At 46.4% G+C, this 22,272-nt stretch overlaps 1 protein-coding gene across 1 annotated transcript; it reads right to left on the reverse strand.

Annotated features, from left to right (window-relative positions):
• Window positions 1-582: 582 nt before the first annotated feature.
• On the reverse strand, window positions 583-20,998 carry LOC137877187 (transcription factor SOX-5-like). Its single transcript, XM_068716924.1, has 3 exons — window positions 20,726-20,998; window positions 9,209-9,404; window positions 583-1,386 (listed from the first exon to the last, which is right to left on the reverse strand). The coding sequence occupies exons 1-3, from the start codon at window positions 20,800-20,802 to the stop codon at window positions 1,156-1,158; spliced, it is 504 nt and encodes a 167-aa protein (XP_068573025.1). The 5' UTR covers window positions 20,803-20,998; the 3' UTR covers window positions 583-1,155.
• Between the last annotated feature and the right edge of the window lie 1,274 nt (window positions 20,999-22,272).

Below are 22,272 nucleotides of genomic sequence, written 5' to 3' on the forward strand. Positions count from 1 at the left end.
CACGGAAGTGTAAAAGAAGATCTAGCGGTCGCCACAGCATGCATCTGCCATAGAGAACTAGGCCGCAAAGGCCACTTTCAAAAAATAATTAAAAAAACACAATGAATACAAGGTGTGTTTCCGTGTAATAAGATTTGCTTGGTAGGAGTTCTTGAAATATAATGTCATATTTAAGCCTTTCAAGATTTAAAAAAACAGATGTTGAAATTAGCTGGGAAAACTAATTTTCACTTGTATAGGAATTATTGTGTCATAATGAGCCTGTAATGCTGATAATATTCAAGAAGCATTGTCTAAAATCAAGTCCCTATTTTTCACTGAAATGTGATTGTGCCTTTAAATGAACTGTTATGAGATATTTTGACTATCAATTAAACAAATGTAATTTTTGCAGTGTGACATCTCAACCAAAAGATCACAATGTTATTTATTTTATCCCGTCAGGCTGGACACCTGTTGGTAATCTCCTTATCACATTAACACCATCGCATGCGTTTCATACTGACTTAAGCCCCCCCCCCCACCTATTTATCTGCCCAATGAGAAATTAGAGCCGGCCGTGGGCTAATTTTATCTCTTGACTCCAACTGTTAGCCCAAGGCTAAATTTGAGATTGAAAATGTGGGGGCTAATCGAGCTAAGCTATGTGGCCCTGGGCGAAAATCTGGTTCAGTGTCTGCAACAGTGTGTGAAATGTTCATCTGAGGGCTGAGAGAGAGAGAGAGTCATCCCAGGAGGGTTACAAAGGCAGCAGGAAAGGTGATAAGACGCATTTAGCGCTCATTTAGCACAAAGATAACCTGAGCGTCCCGAAATTAAAGCCGGGAAACATTTGGAGAGTTTTGTCAAGGAGTCAGGCCTTTTTTCACACACTACTACACACACACACACACGCGCTAACACAGGCACGCATACATCTTATTTGTCACGTAGATATGCAAAGCTTGGTGGACAATAGGCCCCCCGAACAGCTGATGCTGTCTGTCTGCGTGTGCTGGGGTCAACAAAGGCTTGCCTCTCATCTGAATGTGTGTGAGTTCATAATAGAGAGAGAGAGAGAAAACCAGGACAGGAAGAGAAGAAGAAGAGGGAAAGGACAACAGAGAGATGGCGGGGGAGTTCCAGATCACACATCTGGCCAGTCCCCTCCTTTCATCACTGACCTTCCGGCTCGTTCTTGATCAGCTCCTCCATCTTGCGCTGCTTCAGCGTGTCCACCACGTCTGCCAGGCTGCCCTTGCGTCTCTCGGGCGTCCCCATGGTGCCCGTGGCCGAGCCGCCGTCGCTGCAGGTCCGCCCTCCACCTCCGCCGTCCTCTTTGCCCGGTGAGGTAGCATTGTGCTGGGGGTAAGGACTCAGGGAGCTCCCCTTAGAGCCGTCCTGCTCCTGGAAGAGAGAGGGGGAGGTGAAAGGAAGAGGTAAACTTTAAGACGGAAATAAAGAAACAAGGAGAAAAAAAAGGAGGAGGAGGAGCTGGCATATGCCCTTCGTTATCTCCATCCTCCTCTCTTTCTCCTGCTCCTTTTATTCTCTCCTTCTCCCCTTCTCACAGCTCAGTGCAACCAACTGTCATCCCCGGCCAGTTATCTCAGTTAGGGCACACTTCTTCTTCTTCTTGTTCTTCTTCTTCGTCTCCCGGTCTCTCTCATCCTCGGGAATCTGCATTTGACTGACTTGGAGGTACTTGACAGAACGAGCACATGAAACAACAGCGAAAGAGACTGCGCGCACTCTTAGAGTCACGCTAACTCTTCATTACAAAGCCATCGGCGGCTCGGCTTTGAGGGACGTCCAACTCTACTGTACCCAATCCCAAACCCAAAGTTGAGCGCCGCGCTACTTTTGTCCTACGATTCGTGACGATTAATGCTGAGGATGCAACTCCATCAAACAGGACTATCACAACAACAACAACAAAAAAAATAGATCCTTTTTCAAAAAGAGAAAGAAAAACAAAGCTTTGGAGAGGTGTCAAGTCATTTCCATAAATTCATGAAAGGAACTGACAGAACAAGAATCAGCACGAGGGACACAGAATATAATATATACGGCTCAGAGTGAAGCTGTGCCTTTTGCCAAGCTGTCGGGAGGAATAATTATCCTACTGTCCTGTGTCTAAAGTTTAAACAGTCTCTAATATGTGCAGCTTAATGACTTATGGAAATCATACGAATCTCATATGTAGAAAATAAAATACACAGCTTTGATTCCTAAATTCCTAATTTTTAACCACCATACTCTTTTTTGGGGGGTTATTTTGGTTGATTAAAGTCCCCCCCCCCCCCCCCCCCCCCCACACACACACAACACACACACACACACACACACACACTCAAAAATGTTATTCCTTCATTTGGTATCACTGGACTCAAAGTACAGACACATCCTTTATCTAGTAGTTAACACATTCATAATGAATGACAAACTAATGGTAATGTCATTTTAGAAAGATTTTGTGTCTTTAAAACTCCTTCAGGTTATTGTTACATTAGATTATCTCGATGAAGTTGGATGAATAAACAGTAAGAAAGACAGCAGCTGACTGGTGAGTAACTTCTGGCGTATTAATCTTTGACCTAATAAAACCTGTGTTTGTTCGGAAAGCCCCGCATGATAGACTTAATGCCGGCTGAGCCCAATTAACGGTGACACTGAGAAGGAGGACGACGTCAGCTTCGGGCCCGAGAACACCGAGAACGCGCACCGACCGACCCCGCGCGCACGCAGGTGTGTTGACGCCTGTGTTGTGCTCTCTAACTACAGAAACAAGGGAGTCAGTCTGTCAGCTCAGCTCTCTGTAGACGGGAGGGTCAATGGTCCACGGGGTTAATCTTTGGCTAATCTCACCACAATATGGAGCGCGCCACCTCGGACAGCGGCACACACACACGCTTACAGTACTCCAGACTGTCTGCGTGTGTTGCAGACACACACACACACACACACACACACACACACACACACACACACAGACAAAGGTACAGGGAGAGACACAGTGGTGCATTCCGGCTGTATTAATGACATTATGGCGTATTAAGGTGGAGATAGTTTTCTAATCATTAACTCACCGGCTGCCGGTGGAAGTGGAACTTAACACTGAGATCACAGTGCACAATGAAGTCATCTAGACCCCAGATGACCGGATTCCATTCTTTTCTAACCTTCAGCCGTGACATTTTCCTTTTTTAATAAAAGCATCCATTTGAGCAGAAGAGAGGGGAAAGAAAAGAAATAAAGCTACGTGACAAAGTTTCAAACCTGTGTTCTATTGAGGGAATAAATCCGGGCAGAGGCTTTTAATATTGACCACGCTTTCATTTGTCAGTGGCCAAACACTGTATGAGAGGTACAGCAGACCATTATCACTTGCTGTTTTTTTTCTTTGTACACTTCACCGACTCTCTCTCCCATTGGGCGCCGTGTGTTTCCACACTCTGAATAAGTCAGCGCCGCTCAATAATTCACTAATTCTCTCTTTGCAGACGCATTGCAACAGAGGGACGGTGTGTGACAGTGACGATACGGGCCGGTGTGGGATGCTGGTGACGAGGTTTCAAACCCGTTGCCGGCGAGGCTTCCAGCATGCCCAGACCAGCTGAGGGCTGCTGGGGGGGGGGGGGGGGGGAGTGAAGTGATCTTGTGATCTTAAAGCGCTGAAAGACTTTACTCTTCTCCGCTTACCACCTGACCAAGTTGACGACTCGACCTGCTCTTGTCTCCCTCCCTTGCTGCCTTCCCTTCTCTCACTCTCTCACTCTCTCTCCTGCTCTTCAGATTAGGGAAATTCAGACTTCAAATGAGCGGCTTTTGTGATCACGAGTTGCATCAGCGCCGGCACGACACGCAAAGATGGAGGGAGACGGAGGGAGAGAAGGAGTGCAAGTGGGTAGAAGTCAAAGAAAGAGAGAAAGAAAGAAAAGGGGAAGGAGAGAAGGAGAGAGAGAGGGAGGAGATGTTATTGGAGGAAATGAGAGAGAGCAGGTTTGACAGAGAGATACATGGAGAGAGAGAGAGAGAGCGAGAGAGAGAGAGAAAGAGAGAGAGAGAGAGGGGAAGGCAGGCATCTTGAAGGCAGCGGTCACACCTGTCACATCCCATTTATCTAATCCAGCGCCTACTTAAAAACAGCCGCACTCTTTCTTTCGAGAAAGATGTCGCGCAAACAAAACAAACAGAGTAAGAATACAGGGGGGGGGGGGGGGGGAGACGGAGGGACAGAGGGACAGGGGGGTTGAAGGGGTTGTCGGATCTCTCCGCGCTTGTTGCGAGATCTGATGTCATCTCACCGCGTTCAACAATGAAGGTCATTTCCAAATCAAGGGGAATTAGCAGGGAGCCGGGGCTTCTTCAAAGATCGGCTAAATTAGGGCCCGTGACATTATTCATGTGTGAAGTCAGACAGACGGCCTTATCCCGGAGGCAACTTAAATGGCTTATGTTTTGTTTTTTTTTCTTCTTCTTCTTCTCCCCCCCCCCCATCAACCTCTCAGCATTTAATCCACGTGCCCTGCTGACATTCGCACCCTGGTGATCTGGTGAAGTCCAAGACAGAGCGAGCTCCCGTTGTTAACGGGTGTCACTCCGTGTGTCTGTTTGTGTGTGTGTGTGTGTGTGTGCGCGCGCGGCCAACGGGCTCCTGCGGGAGCGCGCGGTTGCAAAAACTTTTTCTCCTCATCAACATGCATTTATTCATACGTACAAACGGAAATTCTGGATACTGTAAACTGTTCGTGCCCTCCTCTCTCTCTTTTTTTTCAGCCATTTCCGTGCGTACATGTGTGACACTGTGAGTGCACATAGCCTGTAGGTGTGTGTGTTCATGTGCTAGTGCCTGCATATATATGTATTTATATGCACTGGATGTGGCAGGCTGGCAGTGTGGGCGGTTCTGCCTTTAGTTTGCAGATGTCAATTCTCTTCCAAAATGACTGGAACAAAGTAAAAATTGCGCCTCACTCTCTTTATCCTTTTACTGCCTCTGCAATGGAACCGAATTAAACAACTTTTGTCTTCTTAAGCTCATCTGTGAGGGGAGGTTGGTTTTAAAAACACGTAAGTCTTGCCAGAAAAAGAGGAGGGGGGGACAACATCCAAATGCTATTTTTTTTTTCCTACAGCCAGCACAGATGCCGCCGTTCATGTTCTTCTTCTTCTTCCCTTCCTCCTTCTCTGTTGCCCGACAGAAGAAACTCTCTCTCTCTCTCTCTCTCTCTCCCCCCCCCCCCCCTTCTATCTCTCTACCGTAGCCTGACATGTCTCGGGCTGCGCAAAGGTGTATGTGTGACGAAAAAAAAAATATATTCGAAGCTTGGCGCGTTGTTGCGGATCAAGGCATGGACAATGTGGCAGTGGGAAGAACTGGAAACAGCTGCTCGACTAAAATACACACACACACACACACACACACACACACACACACAAATACACACCGAGAGAATGTCACTGATCACTCCTGCAGGGGGGTAAGGACTTAGCTCTACTGCCAGAGCTGCCAATCTCCAAGACATACACTAAACACACCTCCGATTACACTGCCAAACACACACACACACACACACACACACACACACACACACACACACACTTATGCATGCAGCAAATCCCCTTACATGCCACGGCTAAACACAGACACTGTCAGTTCTGACTTCGAGGTCCCTCAGGCTGGGACAAGCATTACTTTTATCCTCCTGTTACAACAATATGGTGGAGCTACTTCGACGGAAACCACCGAATTAACAAAAAAAAGAAAAGTACCACATGCATAATTAGTTTAGTTTATGACACAAAACACAGTTGGCGTTGACCAAGTCGGATGCCCCGATTCTTATTCTATATTTAAACGCTTGGCCTTGTCCTAATCTGAAACCACTCAGCTGTATTTTCTGTATTTGAAATGGCAGTTGGGCAAAAACGTGCGCCAGTATATTTTACCGCGACCCCTCGCTGTTGACAGGCAAGCGTGTGTTGATTCATTAGTGCATCACTGGCATGAGAAATTAAGTGTGACCACTGTGTCTCAAGACTGCTCAATGACTGTGTTAAATCTGTCAAATTCACATGCACACACACACACACACACACACACACACACACACACACACACAATAATCACACATAGAAATTGCAGGAAAAAAAAAAGAGGGAAAGAGAGGGCTCGTGGAGGAAAATGAATAAGAAATAATGCCTGATGAAAATATCTTTATAGTTTTCCGATCGCGGTGGCGTGCATCTTGCCTGTTAATGAAATAATTAGTGTTTGTCCATTAACACATTTATGAGAGAAGATGCTTGCCTCTGCCTAATGTGAAAACATTTTCTTTTCTCTGCAAGGATGTGCAAAACACAAACATGAAAACACCAAGCAAGCAAGAAGGAAAGGTATTCAAAAATTCTGCAAAATTAAAAGGCACACTGTCGTGTTAATTCAGAGATTTTCAGATTCTTTGGGGAATAAAGTGAAACGTCCTGACTAACTCTGCCGCATCATGACCTCACCGAACTACCGTTAAAATCCTTCCCATCAGGCGTTTGAACCGAGCCGCTCCTCAGCCAATCAGGGTCCAACCAGCACAGTGAGAAACTTCAATAAAACACCCTTTTAGCTTGATCACATTCATTTGCGAACCATTATGAAAAGCACCATTCTCTGGTGAGTGCCGGGGTTTGCCCAAAACAGAAATTTGAAAAAACAGTGAATAATGTGGCACCTTTCAGCTTTTTAAAATGTGTGTGTGCGTGTGAGAGAGAGTGCTGTTTCTGTTTTTTTTTCCTGTGTGTGTGCAGCTGCAGCAGCCAGGTAGAGTGGCCGGGCCAAAGCCGAGCAGGCAGGCGAGGCGGGCGGGATGAAGAGGTCAGCGTGTAGCTGAGCGCTTCTCCGCCGCCGTGTTAATTTACTATGACAAGATAAAGCTGTAGTCCCCCCCCCCCCCCACCCCCGGCTCGCTCTCCCCCGCTGCCTCACTTCCAAGTCAACCGGTCGCCAATGAGCCATTTACACACCCCCTGTCACCCCTTACACACACCCCCCCCCCATCACTTTACGACAATTGCCCTGAGAGGGACAGACCCCCACCCCACGCCCACAGACACCCCCGCCACGCTGTAAATCTCTCCACTTCTCTTCATCCACTCTTCACTGACAGTCAGCTGCGAAGGGATTGAAGCTGTAAACCCCACCCACCACCACCACCACCAAAAAAACTTAAAACACATCTTACAACATGCCAAGCAGGCAGTCGGATAAGCCCCCATCCCGCCTGCTAGACACACACACCCTGGCTTGCCACTTCATAAGCCACATCATCTATTATGCTGCGTATGAGAACCCCCCCTCCCACCCCTCTTTCTGACAACACACACATCAACGCTGTCTCTGTACGAAATATGTATGATCTGTTTGTATATTTTCTTGAATATAGCAAAAGATAAGTCAATCTAAATGAACATGGAATAATCTAATCACTGTCCACAACAGAAAAAGATAACCCAGAGTGTGTGTGTGTGAGTGTGTGTGTGTGTCTGTGCTTCCCCCACGGTCCCAGGACTTTGGTTTACAGTCGGCACCTGCCACACATGCAGAGTCCACGGTGGGAGGGGACAGCAGGCTAAACAGCTAATTACAGAATTAGCTTTCCATTACAGCCCCTAAGCACTGTTTCATTGTTTTACAGCACGCAGGGCATTTATTGTCAGTATTGGGGGGGAAAGGTCGACGCCGGTTATCAGAGCGCCCGCTGTGACAAGGTGTGCTCTAAAATGTTAATAACACGCTTCTCACGGTGGAAAGTCAACATTTTATTACACCGACATGATTTTAAAGAACTAAATAACGCATACTGCAACACATGATACCCTATACAGTCACATAATCACACTTATGTACTGAAACATGCATTGTAAATCACACCACATGTATAGAATGTAGAATGAGTCACATGCAGGAGTCATCTTAAAAATGCACACACAATGCGCCCGTGTACTCACACACGAGAGGCAACTGTCAGAAGCGAGGCCCTACGCTAATAACAGAAGACGCAATTCAACTGCACAAATACGCGCATAAGCACATGGAGGCCATACGTACAGCACCGCCACACAATGTCACACTTCATCCAGAAGAAAATGACTCACTGCGATGGCTCACATTGTGCAGTCACGCAACTGTGCATCAAACGGGCTCAAGGCGACGAGCTGGTGGCGCACGCACAAAAGCAAAAACACGTGTGCACCTAAAAAGTAGCCTTGAACCTTCTTTCTTTCTTTTTTTTCTGTTCCTGAAAAACAAAAATACAAAAAAAAAACTCCAGCTCCAAGCACCAAACTGCTTTTCAGACACACACACACACACACACACACACACACAAGACAAGAGTCAAAAGTCAATTTCTGCCTCTTTAGAAAACTCACTCTTTTCATGTCTGAATCACCAAACATACATTTTGTTTCCACATTGTTGGCTTTGTGTTCGGGGTTTAAAAGGTGACTCTTAGTCACCATTAGAGGAGTAAACAACATACCGGAGTCAAAGACGCGTTCCGAGATCCAGACTGTAGAAGCCTTCATTTTGTTTTCAATATGCAGAATAATTACTGATTGCTTGTCTAGAAATTGTATAAAAGCAACACAATTCTAATTATTTTTGTTTCATTCCTAAAACTATATTATATGTCCATTTCAGAATAAAGAAAGAAATCGGATTTCTTGCTGAATACATCCACAACGATTTGTCAATTTGCTTTTAGCAAAGTTTCAGAACTATAGTTCCCATAATGCTATGGGGGATGTAAAGAAGAAGTACAATGTGACTATGGATTCAATGAGTTACGCTGTGGGCTACAATGTACAACAAACCCTGTTTGCTGTGTACACATGGATGTACAGACGCCTGTCACTGGATTATGTTGACACTGAAGATAACGTGAAAACGCAGTTGAGTTGACTGTATCCATCATTTTTGGCAAATATCTTTATTTTTTAATTTAAAACAATGTTGAAAGTTTTCAACAGGGATACAGTTCCCCAAATAAAACTAAAGTAATGGGACTACTCCGTTGGGTTTGGAAACCTGAGGCCGTGACGCACACTGTGGCTCGTACACGTGTTACACCTGCTTCACGGCGTGACCCTGAGTCGGCGCTCAAGGGTCCCCGTCACCCGTGGGTGGGCGCTCTCACGAAACACAATATGAGGAACGGGCGGCTGTCCTCACCATGTTGGGGGGGCTGTCCAAGTTGCGGTTGGGGGGCGAGCGAGGGGACACCTTGCCGCAGTAGGAGACCAGGGGGAGGTGGATGACACCGCCCAGTCCCTCGCTATCCTCATCCTCCATTCGCTGTCTGCTGGTCGCCATGGTTACCTCTCCATCTGTCCCCCCATATGGAGAGGCTGGTCGCTTGGAAGACATCCTGGAAAAAAAAAGATAGAGAAGGAAAAACAAGGGGAAGAGTGAGCAATATTCAAAGGATGATATAATAGCTTACATGATGGCGGCGACAGGAAGTGTGCATGTTCCTGTGGGTAAAAGGAGTTCCTGTGAACTGCTGGACGGACTGATCCAACTTTGAATTTATACCCGCTTGGCTGTAAAAGAACCCTGCGCGAAGACATCTTTATGTCCTCCCAGCAGGTATTCACCGAATCCCATTCAGCTCATCAACCTGCACCAATTCTCTTCCCTCCCTTTTCTCCGGATTAGTTCTTTCTCGGTCGACAGGGCTCTCGCAGCGCAAGTCCACACAATGTCCCCCTTCAGTCGGGCCGGTGAGCAATCCAGCTCCTTGGCAGACCTTCAAACACACTCTCAGGTCTTACAGTATGTTTACCACGGGGGCCATTCAACGTTCACGTTTCCAAAAGACGGGGCCATTACCGCAAATGGAGCCCGCTTGCACCGGCATTGTGGAGGAAATGACCATGTCTCGACAATGGGCTTTCAGAGAGAGAGAGAGAGAGAGACACACAGAGTGGGAAAGAGGAAAAAATAAAATACAAAAAAAAAAAGAAGAGAGCGACGGAGTGAGAGTAGTATGCACGGTGACAATAATATGTGTTTATGAAAACCTCTGGACAATAGAGGAGCCGGAGGAAAATAGCTGGCAACACGAAGGCCCCGCTGTTTGCATTTGTTATCGTGGCTTTGTTCCCTTGAAAAGAGGGAAAGGATATAAAGCCACATCTATTAGGTGAACTCTGTCTCACACAAGGTAAATTTGCCTCCCTGTACTTCAGCTGAATGGAGATGCAGTGACTATGCAGCTATAATAGAATTTAATGTGCTTCTCAGCATCGCCTGAGTGCTTTCAGATGCACTTGTCGGCCTTGAAGCCACTGCGACTATGACCCTGGGTAATAGGCTGCTAAAGCTCGGCCGCACAGAGGCGGCGCGCGGCGTGGACGAAGGTGTGGACGAAGGCGTGGACGAAGGCGTGGACGGAGGGGCCGCGAAAACGGGAGGGGAGGGGAGGGTCGTGCGGAAGAAAAGAGAAAAGGAGAAATAAGCAACAGGCTCTCAAAAAAGTCAGCTCATTCTTTCTTTCTCTTTGATTTAAAACATTTATTTTATTTTTCTGCTCATTCTCACTTTCGCCATGTCTTCATCCTCCGTCTGCACCTCGTCCGTCTCCGATTTGCTCTTCCTCTCTCCAATATCCCCCCCCCCTTCTCTCCCTGCTAGTCTCTGGTTAAACTGATTACACTCTTGACTCTATTGGATTTCCTCTGGACTGTACATCTGGCATTGTTCCTCGGAGCAGCCCCGCCGCTAATTCATTGCTTATTTACCTTACGACAGTGAAAAGGCAAACAACATTGAGTGCCGCTCGCTGGAGGCGCTGAGGAGAGCGCCGCGCTAAAAGACATGCGGCGGGGGGGGGGGGGGTTACGGTCAAAATCAAATAAACTACACTCCAGTGATACAAAAAAAACTCTCCGCCACAGTGATGTAATTTAATAACCGTTAATTGTTTTATGTGGAGATTTCGCCTGGAACATTCATAGAACTCACAGATAATCTAATAACTGAGAGCAATTTACAAATTGGTGTTATCATATGCATATTGCTGAGAACCTTTCTTTATCTCCGAAATGAGACGTTTTCAGAAACACAGACAAGCGATTTGTTTTCTTTGCTTGGGTTTTTGAGTTGGGCTCCACAGGGCTTTTCAATGTTGTGCACTTATGAGGGACCCATGTAATACTTACTAGTCAAATATACAGCTTTGGTTGTTAAATCAAGTTGTGCAAAACTACAATCTCACTAATTCTGATCATCACAAATATCCTTAACCAGTTATAATCAGGGTATTAAGGCAGGACAATGTGTGCCGGAGACAAACACCCACACACAGGCGACATGTCTTCTTTATCGGTCTATCCTGGACACTGTATCTCCGTGGGCTTGCTCAGCAAAAACTGAGACCAGTAAAGATTTCCTATTTGAAATCTAATTCATATTAACACTGTGATCGACTCGTGATAACATTTATGATACTGCTGATAGAATGACTGAGGAGAAAGAAGTGTGTGTGTGTGTGTGTGTGTGTGTGTGTGTGTGTGTGTCTATCCAATGTGAGCGGCAGGCCCAGCTGTACAAACTTCACACACACACACACACACACACACACACACACACACACGCGCACGCATACATAGAACAGAGGCCCGAACACTGCAGGTCTGTCTTCATCACTGCCTGTTTACTTTGCCTCCTTTCACTCTCTCACACTGGGGCCTTTTGTTTCACACACACACACACACACACACACACACACACACACACACACACACACACACACACACACACACACACACACACACACACACACACACACACACACACACACACCTCCCCTTGTGTCCTGTGCACACCTCCGCCTGGTCGTAACCCCTTAACAAACAGACCTGGGGTTAGCTTTGGAGCCTCTCACCTCACCAGTGTTTTGCACGGCGGCAGAAGCATCGACGTGCACATGAGGACCTTTTGGTTTTGCTTTTAGCAATTTTACTATCCGTCATTGCCGGTAGCCATGCTGACATATCTGGACGGGCAGGCGGCAGTTACACATTAACACGGAAAAAACAACAGAGGTATCGCAAGACTCTGCGGGCCAAAGAGAACTCTTCTCTCTTGGAAAGAAAACAACACAGTGGCAAACATTTCATCATGCTTTATGCTGGGTTTTTTTATTTCTGTTTTTGCTCCTCTTCTCCTTCTTCTTCTTCCTCCACTCTTCTTCACCCCCCCCCCCCCCCCCGTGCTCTGCTACTACTTCCTCAGAGGTGGGTGCCTGTGAATGGGGAGGCCGTTCACAGCTCCTCTCCGGCTATAAAATTCCCTCTCTCCCCTCCCGTTTGCCTTTGAAGTCGAATTACTACACAATTGGGCACGGCGGGTGTGCAGGTTGCGCCGGCTACTTCATTTAAAGTTTGGCAGGGCTGTCAGTGCCGGCGGAGGCCTGGACGAGACCCGGAGGAAGCGCAGCGTGACGCGACGCGAGGATTAAGAAACGATGAGGTTTCATCGAGGAGATAAATTCATCGTCGTCCAGGTCACAATCACAGATCGTTAGCACAATTTAACCCCGTCAAACAGCTCACTCCAAACACACGTCATGAACACACTTAATACATGCGCACATGCTGCTAGCCTTTTTAGGGGATGTCTCAAATCCCTCAAATGACATAACACCAGTGCAACAAACACGGCAGGGTTTTATTTTTGTCATTTACAATCAAAATTAAGAAGTAAAATCCAAAGAAACACAATTATAATGTGTTGTTTGTGTCTTCTGCCCACCAAAGTCTTATTACAGGAAACTCTCACACACACATCCGTGCACACGGTGAGAGCGCTAAGCTGAGATTAGAGTGCCACTTCCCCTTGGCTTTTTGATGATTAGCGGCTCCTCAGTTAAGTCCCTCTCATATCACATATGTCCACTGCTGCTAAGTCACTAATCGGACAGCGACGCGCGTCCATTAACGGGCCGAATAATCGCCACGGACGGTGGTTAACCGTCTCCTGGCCTCGGCTTACTGTAATCAACGCGTCCATTTCATGTTGGCACGTAAGCAGCCACGCACTTTACGAGAGAGAGGACGCTCACATGCGCAGGAAGCGGGTGGAAAAAAATGGGGGCAAAGATTGGTTTCAGATTTACTGAAGAGTGAGAGAAAGACAAAGCAGCCATGTCACAGGCTATCACACACACACACACACACACACACACACACACACACACACACATACACACGCCCGGGCTCTCTCGCTCTGTGTGTCTGGCTGCTAACATAATCATGGTGCTAACTGCTCTTGTTAACTCCTCTACTCAGAACAAGCTTTCAGGGAGCGTGGGAGCCTCCTCTGGAGAATTCCACAGTAAAGTGTGTGTGCGCTTCTGTGTCTGCATGCCTGCGCGTGTGTGTGTGTGTGTGTGTGTGTGTGTGTGTGTGTGTGTGTGTTCGGCCTCTCTTTAAAATTACCACTCATTATTTCAACCACTGCACAAATGCTGTACGTTCAGTCGAATCCATCGTCTGCAGTAAAAAATAAGCATGCCGACTAATTCCAAAGTGCTGTCAGGAGTCAAAGTGACATTTGTGTTGTTGTTATTTCTTTTATTTATTTATTTCCCTGCCACCTTGTGACTGCTAAGAAAGTGCCTGCCTGTCACTCAGGTCTATTTGCGTGGAAATGCGAGCGATCTTTGAAATTGTTCTCTGAGGGAATGGAAGGGCATATCAAAATAGTTGAGCGGAATGCGCCTTTTAGATAAGGCACCCGGGGCGCTTTGCCTCGGAGGAGCCGACCGCAACATTTACATCCGTATGACACCTCAGGCGGGAATTTAAACAAATGTTTTCCCCCGTGTCGCGCTATCACTTGCTTTATTGCCATCGCTGTTTTTTATTCTAGTCTCTCTCTCTCTCTCTCTCTCTCTCTCTCTCTCTACACTTGCTATTCCATGTCTCAGCTTTCAAAACTCCTTCTCTTTCCGTCTCCATCCCTCCGTCACACTCTCTTGAACTTATTTTAACATCGTCTGTCCTCCTGCTCTTTCCCTTTCTCTCTCTCTCTCTCCTCCGGTGTTGTCTTACTTACTGTTCCCTCTTTACACAATCAGCTGTTTGTAAGAATGTCGCTCCATCCCTCCCTCCCCTCCTCCTCTCCCTTCTTCTCTGTGCAGACTCTTAAGGATATTGCCTAATATCTATTTATAGGCTGTCCTTTTGAACAGTGGGAAGAGTGGGGCAGCAACGTAGAGGAAAGGCTAAGATGGAGGGATAAAGATTAAGAGAGGGGAGACCTGGGAGAGGGAGTCAATGATGATCCTTTTTCCCTTTTTCATATTCCTGCCAAGCATTATCATTTATTGATTAGACTTTAAAAGCATAAAAGTAATTGTTTTTATGTTGTTCCCACATTTCGATATAGAAACGAGTGTGGGGGGAAAAGCCAAAACAAATGTCCAGAGTCTATAGGCAAAAATGCCAATTTAATAACGGTTTCCAAAGATGTTTCAACATGAAGTGTGACATCGTAAAAGCGAAAAGTTTCTGCCTGTTAGCATCGAAGCAAAACGCTGTTCACTGCTGGATTTTTCCCTGATGACTTTCTCCACTGTAAACGGTGTGTAAACAGGGAGAGAATGTGAACACAGCTCCTGCCTGTATATGCTCTCACACACACACACACACACACACACATGTGCACACAGACACACCCTGACACACACACACACACACACACACACACACACACACACACACACACACACACACACACACACACACACAAAGGCGCAGACACACACTCAGCCTCACGCACACAAAGCATCCTCTGTGAGGTGCCCTAAATCGGAGGCCGACAGCCCAAACTCTGTTTCCTGTCCAGCTTAACCACAAAAGGCAATAACACACAACCTAATGTCACCGCTGTTAATCACACACACACGCGGGGGAGACAGTCATGTGTTGTGTGTCTGTGTGTGTGTAGGGAAAGCAAACGGGGGGGGGGGGGGGCGCAAAAGACGTGGGCTAACTCATGTGGCCTCTGGGAGTACGTCTCTTTCTCTTTCTCTCTCTCTCTCTCTCCCTCTCTCACCCTTTCATCCACCCAGAGCTTTAGTCACCAGCGAGGCATCGCTCCACATACTCTCCTCGTCATGTTTTCGGCTATTTTTCCCCTCTTTAAAAGAATGTTATGTCTTTACACTGAGTCACCAGGCGGCGTGATCGGCGCTGACATTTTAGAACGGAAGAAAGGTTGGCGAAAAGATGAACGACAGACAGAGGGGGGGAGGAGGGAGGGAGAGAGGAAAGTTTGTTACGCTTGTCAATCCGTCCGTCCATCTATAAACTTTAGGTGCCTTTGTCGACATCACTTTAAGGCCAAGTGAAAACAGCTCGTGGGAAAATCTTGAGTGTTGAGGGAGAAGAGAGGCAGAAGGGCAGTGGGAATTAGGGGGGGGGGGGCAGACGGAGAGAGGAAAAGTGCATCCGGTGGATGGCGGCCCCGCTCCCCTGGTGTTTTGCGAGGGGGGAGATGCTGCATAATGTTTATTGAGCGAGGGACAGTGTTTTTCCATTGTTGCGCCAGGCCACTATTTGTGCTGCATTTGTTAAGCAATCCATAACGGAGTCACAACATTTGTCTCACTGTCAGTGACTTGGCCTGCCCCTGTAACCCAGACACACACACACACACACAAACACACACACACATAAAAGCTCATTCTCCCACATAAATGACAACACACATACTCGCACACACACTCTCCCGGCTGGCCTCCTTTCGTCCCGCACTTTGAAACTCTCCCACCTCGGCCCAAATGGTCTCCTCCTTTTTCCTCTGCCACCCCCGGGCCCCGTCTCCCTCTCTCTCTCCCCCACTCTATCTTCCCCCTCTCTTTCTCTCCCTCCCTCCCTCACTACCTGGAAAGACAGAGGTTTCATTGTGGTGCACTGGGATGGAGCTCCAAGCTTCTAACACTGTCTCCTATTGTAGATTGGACGGATGGTAAATGGTGTGTGTGTGTGTTTGTTTGGGTATGTGTGTGTGAGAGAGAAAGACAGAAATAGAAGAGCACAACAGAGTAGGATTAGTGTAAAACAAGATGCCTGAATTGATGGATGGCTGATGAAGAAGAAGAAGAAGAAGAAGAGGAATGTGAAGTGTGAATCCTGGACGCACACGCACACACACCGCTGGAGTCTTCCTGTTTGGTCGACGATGCAATACCTCCACCTGACCTTTGACCCCTACCCTGTGACCTCATGTCATATGACCAGACTCAAGTTAGCCTGGAGGGACACCTCTGTCTGTGTCCCTCACACACACACACACACACACACACACACACACACACACACACACACACACACACTCTCTCTTTCCAAGTCACTTCGAAGACTCCATCGCCCTCACCCCTTTATCCCATACACACCCACTCCTCCTCCCCCCATCCATAAACAACAACAACAAGAACAAATTCAGCCAAATCCCCCCCCCCCCCTCCCTTTCTTCTATTGACTATCAGAGAGGGTCAGCTGATCGCACCGTGGTGGGAGAGAGTTGGAGGGCCGAAGGGGGAGGGTGGGAGTGCGCTGAAAGAGGGGAGGAAGTGTGGGAGGGGGGGACTTTAGCATTCTGCTCTGGTATTTTTCTGTCTGTCGTTCTTTCTTTCCCTTTCTTTCTCTTTGCCCCCCCCCCCCTCGCTCCGTGGATGGAGACACGGTTATCAAGGCTCTCTGGGGACAGACAATATGGTCCAGACAATGGCCTCCAGTGCGAGGTGGTGGGAGAGAGAGGGAGAGAGAGAGAGAGAGAGAGAGAGAGAGAGAGAGAGAGGGAGGCCGGGACAGGGCCACAGGGGAAGAGAGGGGCAGAATGGCGCATTAGTTTGCAAAGCACGGACACTCCACTCAATTACTCTACTCGTTCCCTCCCTCTCTCTCTCTCTCTCTCTCTCTCTCTCCTTCACAGACACACACACACACACACACACACACACACACACACACACACACACACACACACACACACACACACACACACATTCTCCCTGTCCTCAAACACACACACACCACTTTAATCTTGCCCTTTTAAATGAAGTACAGAGACACTCGCACTGGAAGCAGCACTGCTCACTTCAATTGGAAACAAGTTTTTATCAAGGGCCACAAGAATTTCTCCCCTTAAAAAAAAAAAAGAAACGGCCCATACGGCTATGATTACCACAGTAAAAGTCAATAATTATTCAAATAAATACAGATAAACAGCAATGGGAGAGATCCAGCTAAAGCAGCTAAAGCACATTATAAAAAGTCACAATCCGGTGTTCAAAATTATACCACAAATTATAAGATGCTCCTTATGCAGAATGGCCTCTTTCACAATGTTTTATTATTATAATAATTAATCATTATCACTTGTGCAATAATGTGTAAGTGTCAGATTACTGTTTTAGGTGATTAATGTTGAGCCAATTTCAAATACTATATATTTTGATGAGTACTTTGATCTGAATTGATATCTCATAATTCTTAAGATTGTTTAATATCTTCAAAGTAACAATTGCAGTATTAGCTTTGTCACTGTAAACAAATACAACATTTAGGAGATGAGCAGACGGAAATACTCAAGTAAAATACCGTAAAATCAAACTAAAGTTCAGGACTTGACTAAATGCACTTATTTACCACCGCTGGAAATAAACACACATTTATGAATAGTAATAAAAAATAAAAACAGTTTGCCTCGATGGAATTACATGGAATCCTTCAGGCTGCTGACACCGTCCTTGTTGCTGAGTGCGAGACGAGTAATGGCAGATTGTATCTGAGTGAGTCCTGCTTAAACCGATCAAAGTGTCAACACAACCAGTGGCACGCGCACACACACGCGCACACAAACACCCCAATAAAACGAGGGGACAAATGGAGGGGTGTGAAAATCCACCACTGCCTTAACACCACATCGACAGAGACCTCTTCCTCTCCTCCCCCCCCCCCCCCCCCCCCCCAATCTCCGGCACTTCTCTGTAACCCTGCTTCTGCTCCGACTCCTTCCCCTGCTCATCGGGGAGGAATGTGTCACTTTGACCGCATCACTCCCTTCGTCTCTCCATCCTCTATCTCCTTCTTATGTCTCCTTACTGTGTTTTGGTTGCTTTGGCTTCCTCCCGTTTCCTCCCGTTTCTCCCCCGTGTGTATTTTTTTTTTCTTCTTCTGTTTCTGTTTGAGCGAACAGATGAGGCCGTGTTAGCGAAGGCAGAGTCTGTTTCCACTATTTTCAGCTCCGACTGGAAATTTCGATACACGGCTTGCGCGCTCGCAGAAGCAAACAACGGTTGAAATCATAAAAAGACGTAATTAGAATATAAAATGAGAACATTAAATAATGTGAATCAAGGAGGATTCACGCTGTGGCAAAGCAAGAAGTGCGTTTTTAAACGGCTAATCAAAAAGAGATGAAAACCATATCACACGACTTTTGTTGGCTGAAATAAAATGAGAATAAAAATATATATTTGTAACCCTCGAAATAGATAACTCATATGTAGCAACAAATTAAAAAACACTAAATTTCAGGAGTGATTTCTCACCTCTACATTTCTTTACAGACACTAAAAACTCAGACAAACTCATCTTCACTGACTATTTTTCAATCAAAAACCCCAGCTGAATTTTGACAACAATGCGATTTGAGGAGAAAAGAAGGAGAAGGAAGGTGTTACAGTTGAAGGAGAAGGAGAGGAAAGAAGAGTGAGGGCGAGAGAGGATGAAAAAGGAAGCATGGGTGAAGGAGGCGAGCGGACACTTACAGAAACGCAGGAACCGAGAGCATCGCGACCACCGAGGCTGGAGAGCACACACACTGGCTACTCACACACACTCTGCTCCGCAGAGAGACTAGTGCTCGACACACACAGGAAACACACACACACACACACACACACAGAATGGAAGTTACCGCTCTCTCGCTCTCACACACATACATCCACATACGAATGCGCACACACACACACACACATACACACACACACACACACACACACACACACACACACACACACACGGCCAGAGCCACAGTGATGGAGTGCATTACTGGAAAGCAAGAGTTTTAAGCGCTCTCCTCCTAAGTCATTGTAATCCCTGCATTTATCTCCATACATTCTGCTTTTGGGTGTAATCCTTTAAATTTTTAATTCCTACTAGCTGTTGTTATCTTTTTTCTCTCTCTCTCTCTCTCTCTCTCTCTCTCTCTCTCTCTCTCTCTCCTTAACCACTTTGCCGGATTGAACGGTTTATTAAAAACACGTTTTTCGCAACATCTAAATGTGTTCTTAATTCGAGGGGCCCCTGAAACCCCCCACCACCACCACCACCACCAACCCCAGTTTATCTTGGAACAAAAGATTAGTTTCATCGGGGGCAAAACAGAGCACTACTTTAATGCAATAAAAGTCAAGCAGGAGACGGGAGAGAGAGGCGTGTGTGTGTGTGTGTTAGTATTAAAACGCTGGGTATTATAACATAATCTGTCTCTCACAGCATTAGGATCAAACAGCCATTATTCCACCGGCAAAAGCCACTTGTGTTGACAGCGTCGGAGAGAGGGCAAGGGTTCGCACCTCTAAATGAAGCAGGCCCGCACAAACATCAGAGGGGCACAGTGAGATTAACATAAGCATAAGGCAAGAAGGAAATAACACAAACAACAACACCACCATGCAGATTGACAATAGGATTACTGTGGGTTTGCATGTGTTGAATTTGGATTAAGTGAAAAATAAACCGCGAAATAAGTCAATTTCAAAAGACGAGGCTGAGCAGGAGGGCAGGGTGTAAACATTTCCAATTCGGAACGGGTGAAGTTATTCATTTAGTTTGTTTGTTAGTGTATAAAAATGCAGAATTTCTCTGTGTAATTGTGACTTGTTGAATACAGCTGCATGCTGCTGCAGACAGAGACGTATAAATAGCTGATAGGCTAAAGCAGAAGTAAATGAAGTTGGTGGTGAGAAGTGGAGATGAGAGGTGGGGATCTCACATTCTGACTTTGACACAAACTCTCTGAAAAAGTGTCTCTTTTTCTCTTCACACACACACACACACACACACACACACACACACACACACTAAGCAGTTCAAGCAGTTTGTCTATGGTGGTATTGAACTGAATCAACACAACTTCAGTCAGGGGGGACGGAGGAGGAAAAGTGGGACGATTGTGTTACTTCTGGGGGGAAAAAAACATATGAACACACACACACACACACGTATTTATGTAATGCCTGCTTTACCCCGGCTTTGCATATGGTATCTCTCCCAAAAGAATAGTCAGTCATCATCAACTCAATCATCAACTCTCCTTTACCGTCTCTGCCTCTGTCTCACACACACACACACACACACACACACACACACACACACACTCTCCAGCCTAAAACTCAGCCGACTCGCTGAGACACTTCACACACACACACACACACACACACACACACACACACACACACACACACACACACACACACACGGACCGAGTCTTCTCTCCACACACATGCTTCTCCACTTTCTGCTCCTCTACTCGTATCCCCTCCGTCTATCTCTGTCCCGCTCCGTCTTGTCCTCCGTCTCTGTCATCTCTACGTGAACATGTGTGTTTTTAGTGTGCGTGTGCGTGTGCGTGTGTGTGTGTGTGTGTGTGTGAGAAAGCGTCACGTACCTGTTACACTCCTGAGGTAGCTCAGGCTCAGTGAGCATGCTGGAGTAAGGGTCCGTCGCTCTTGTCAACAACAACATAAAACAGTCCCACAATGCTCAGATGAACAAGGTAAGTCTCCCCAAAACAAGACGGGATAGAAGTGATCCTTCAACCTCTCACACACACAGCCGATTCTCTCTCTCTCTCTCTCTCTCTCTCTCTCTCTCTCTCTCTCTCTCACACACACTGTGTGTTCCTCTCTGTCTCTCTACTCACACACTTTCAGCCTTACACCCTCCCTCACTCTCTCTCTCTGCCTCTGTCCCTCCTCTTCTCCCTCCCTCGCTGTAAGCTGTGAGATCTAGGCTCAGCTCTTAAAGGGCCAGCAGCAGAACCTCTTCCTCTGTCGCTCGTTCAGTGTGTGTGTGTGTGTGTGTGTGCGTGTGTGAGAAAGCAAAGGGGAGGGGCCATTTGACCATAGGGCTCATCACTCAGAGTGCAAATGCACAGCAGTGCTGCCCCCTTCCTCAAGTCTATCTCTCCCTCTCTCTCACACACACATCCTTGGTTTTCACACACTCCGACAACAGTCAGAGATCATGTAGACACACTTCAGGGTGATAAGACCACAGCAAGCCCTCATACACACCCTTTATGAAGCAACAGGAAGGGAATGAATCAATAGGACCACAGTGAACTATGTGAACTACATGAACACACACACACACACACACACACACACACACACACACACACACACACACACACAAGCACACAGGTTTTAAAAGTATTGTTTTCCTCCATCACAAACATAAATTCATATCATTAAACATTAAATTCAGAGATAAATACTTCAAAGTTTGTTTTTCAAGTTTTCTGCAGCTTTTTCGCCGTCTTTGGAATAAGGCTGCGACCAGGTGACGTTGTGAAATTGACAATCTTTTTTTTCGGACCAGCAGTACAAAACCCAAAGACAGTCAACTTAGAGTCGTGTGTAAAAGAGAGAGGAGCACACTCTCCAGTCTGAGATGCTCAAACCCGCAGATAGTTGGAATTTCTCCTCAATAACATTGTTTTGATTGCTCTTATTTGGCCACAAACTTTATTCGTGGATTTATTTCAAGAAGAATGTGTACTTTATTATCACGTTCACATGGACATGGTCAACTGTAGGCTTGCAGAGCAACAGCAACTGATTCTCTTGTTGGATGTTCACATTATAAGGTTTAATATTTCCTCATGTTATTGCCTCTTATTTCCAATTTGTCCTTTTCAAAGTCAAGTTTTTAGGATGTAATCATGAAGACAGCCGTGTGTAATTCTGTGTACTGACATGAACCCTACATTACAATAGTGATAGACATTTAAAGTTATATCAGATGGTCGTGGTGACGTCCATCACAGATTAAAAAACAGGTGATTCCAGCAGTTACTGGGTTACTGAAACACTACTATAGAAAACTGTTCGCTGCACATTGTTGCGAGTTCATATAAAGACAAGATTTCAACTGCAGCGTGGAAACCTCTTCTAAAAGCGATAACCTCGTAGCGCTCACGCTCCAACCAGC

Source organism: Cebidichthys violaceus, unplaced genomic scaffold, assembly GCF_023349555.1.
Source record: "Cebidichthys violaceus isolate CVI_PGR_0920_01 unplaced genomic scaffold, fCebVio1.0.p SCAF_21, whole genome shotgun sequence".
Taxonomy (NCBI): Eukaryota; Metazoa; Chordata; class Actinopteri; order Perciformes; family Stichaeidae; genus Cebidichthys; species Cebidichthys violaceus.

Bases quoted from the DNA above. Each gene is read 5' to 3' on its own strand.
- LOC137877187 (XM_068716924.1), bottom strand. From the start codon at position 20,802: ATGTTGTTGTTGACAAGAGCGACGGACCCTTACTCCAGCATGCTCACT. The intron at 9,405-20,725 runs GTACGTGACGCT...TTTTTTTTCCAG, and splicing joins CTACCTCAGGAGTGTAACAG to GATGTCTTCCAAGCGACCAG. The intron at 1,387-9,208 runs GTGAGGACAGCC...TCTCTCTTCCAG, and splicing joins TGGACAGCCCCCCCAACATG to GAGCAGGACGGCTCTAAGGG.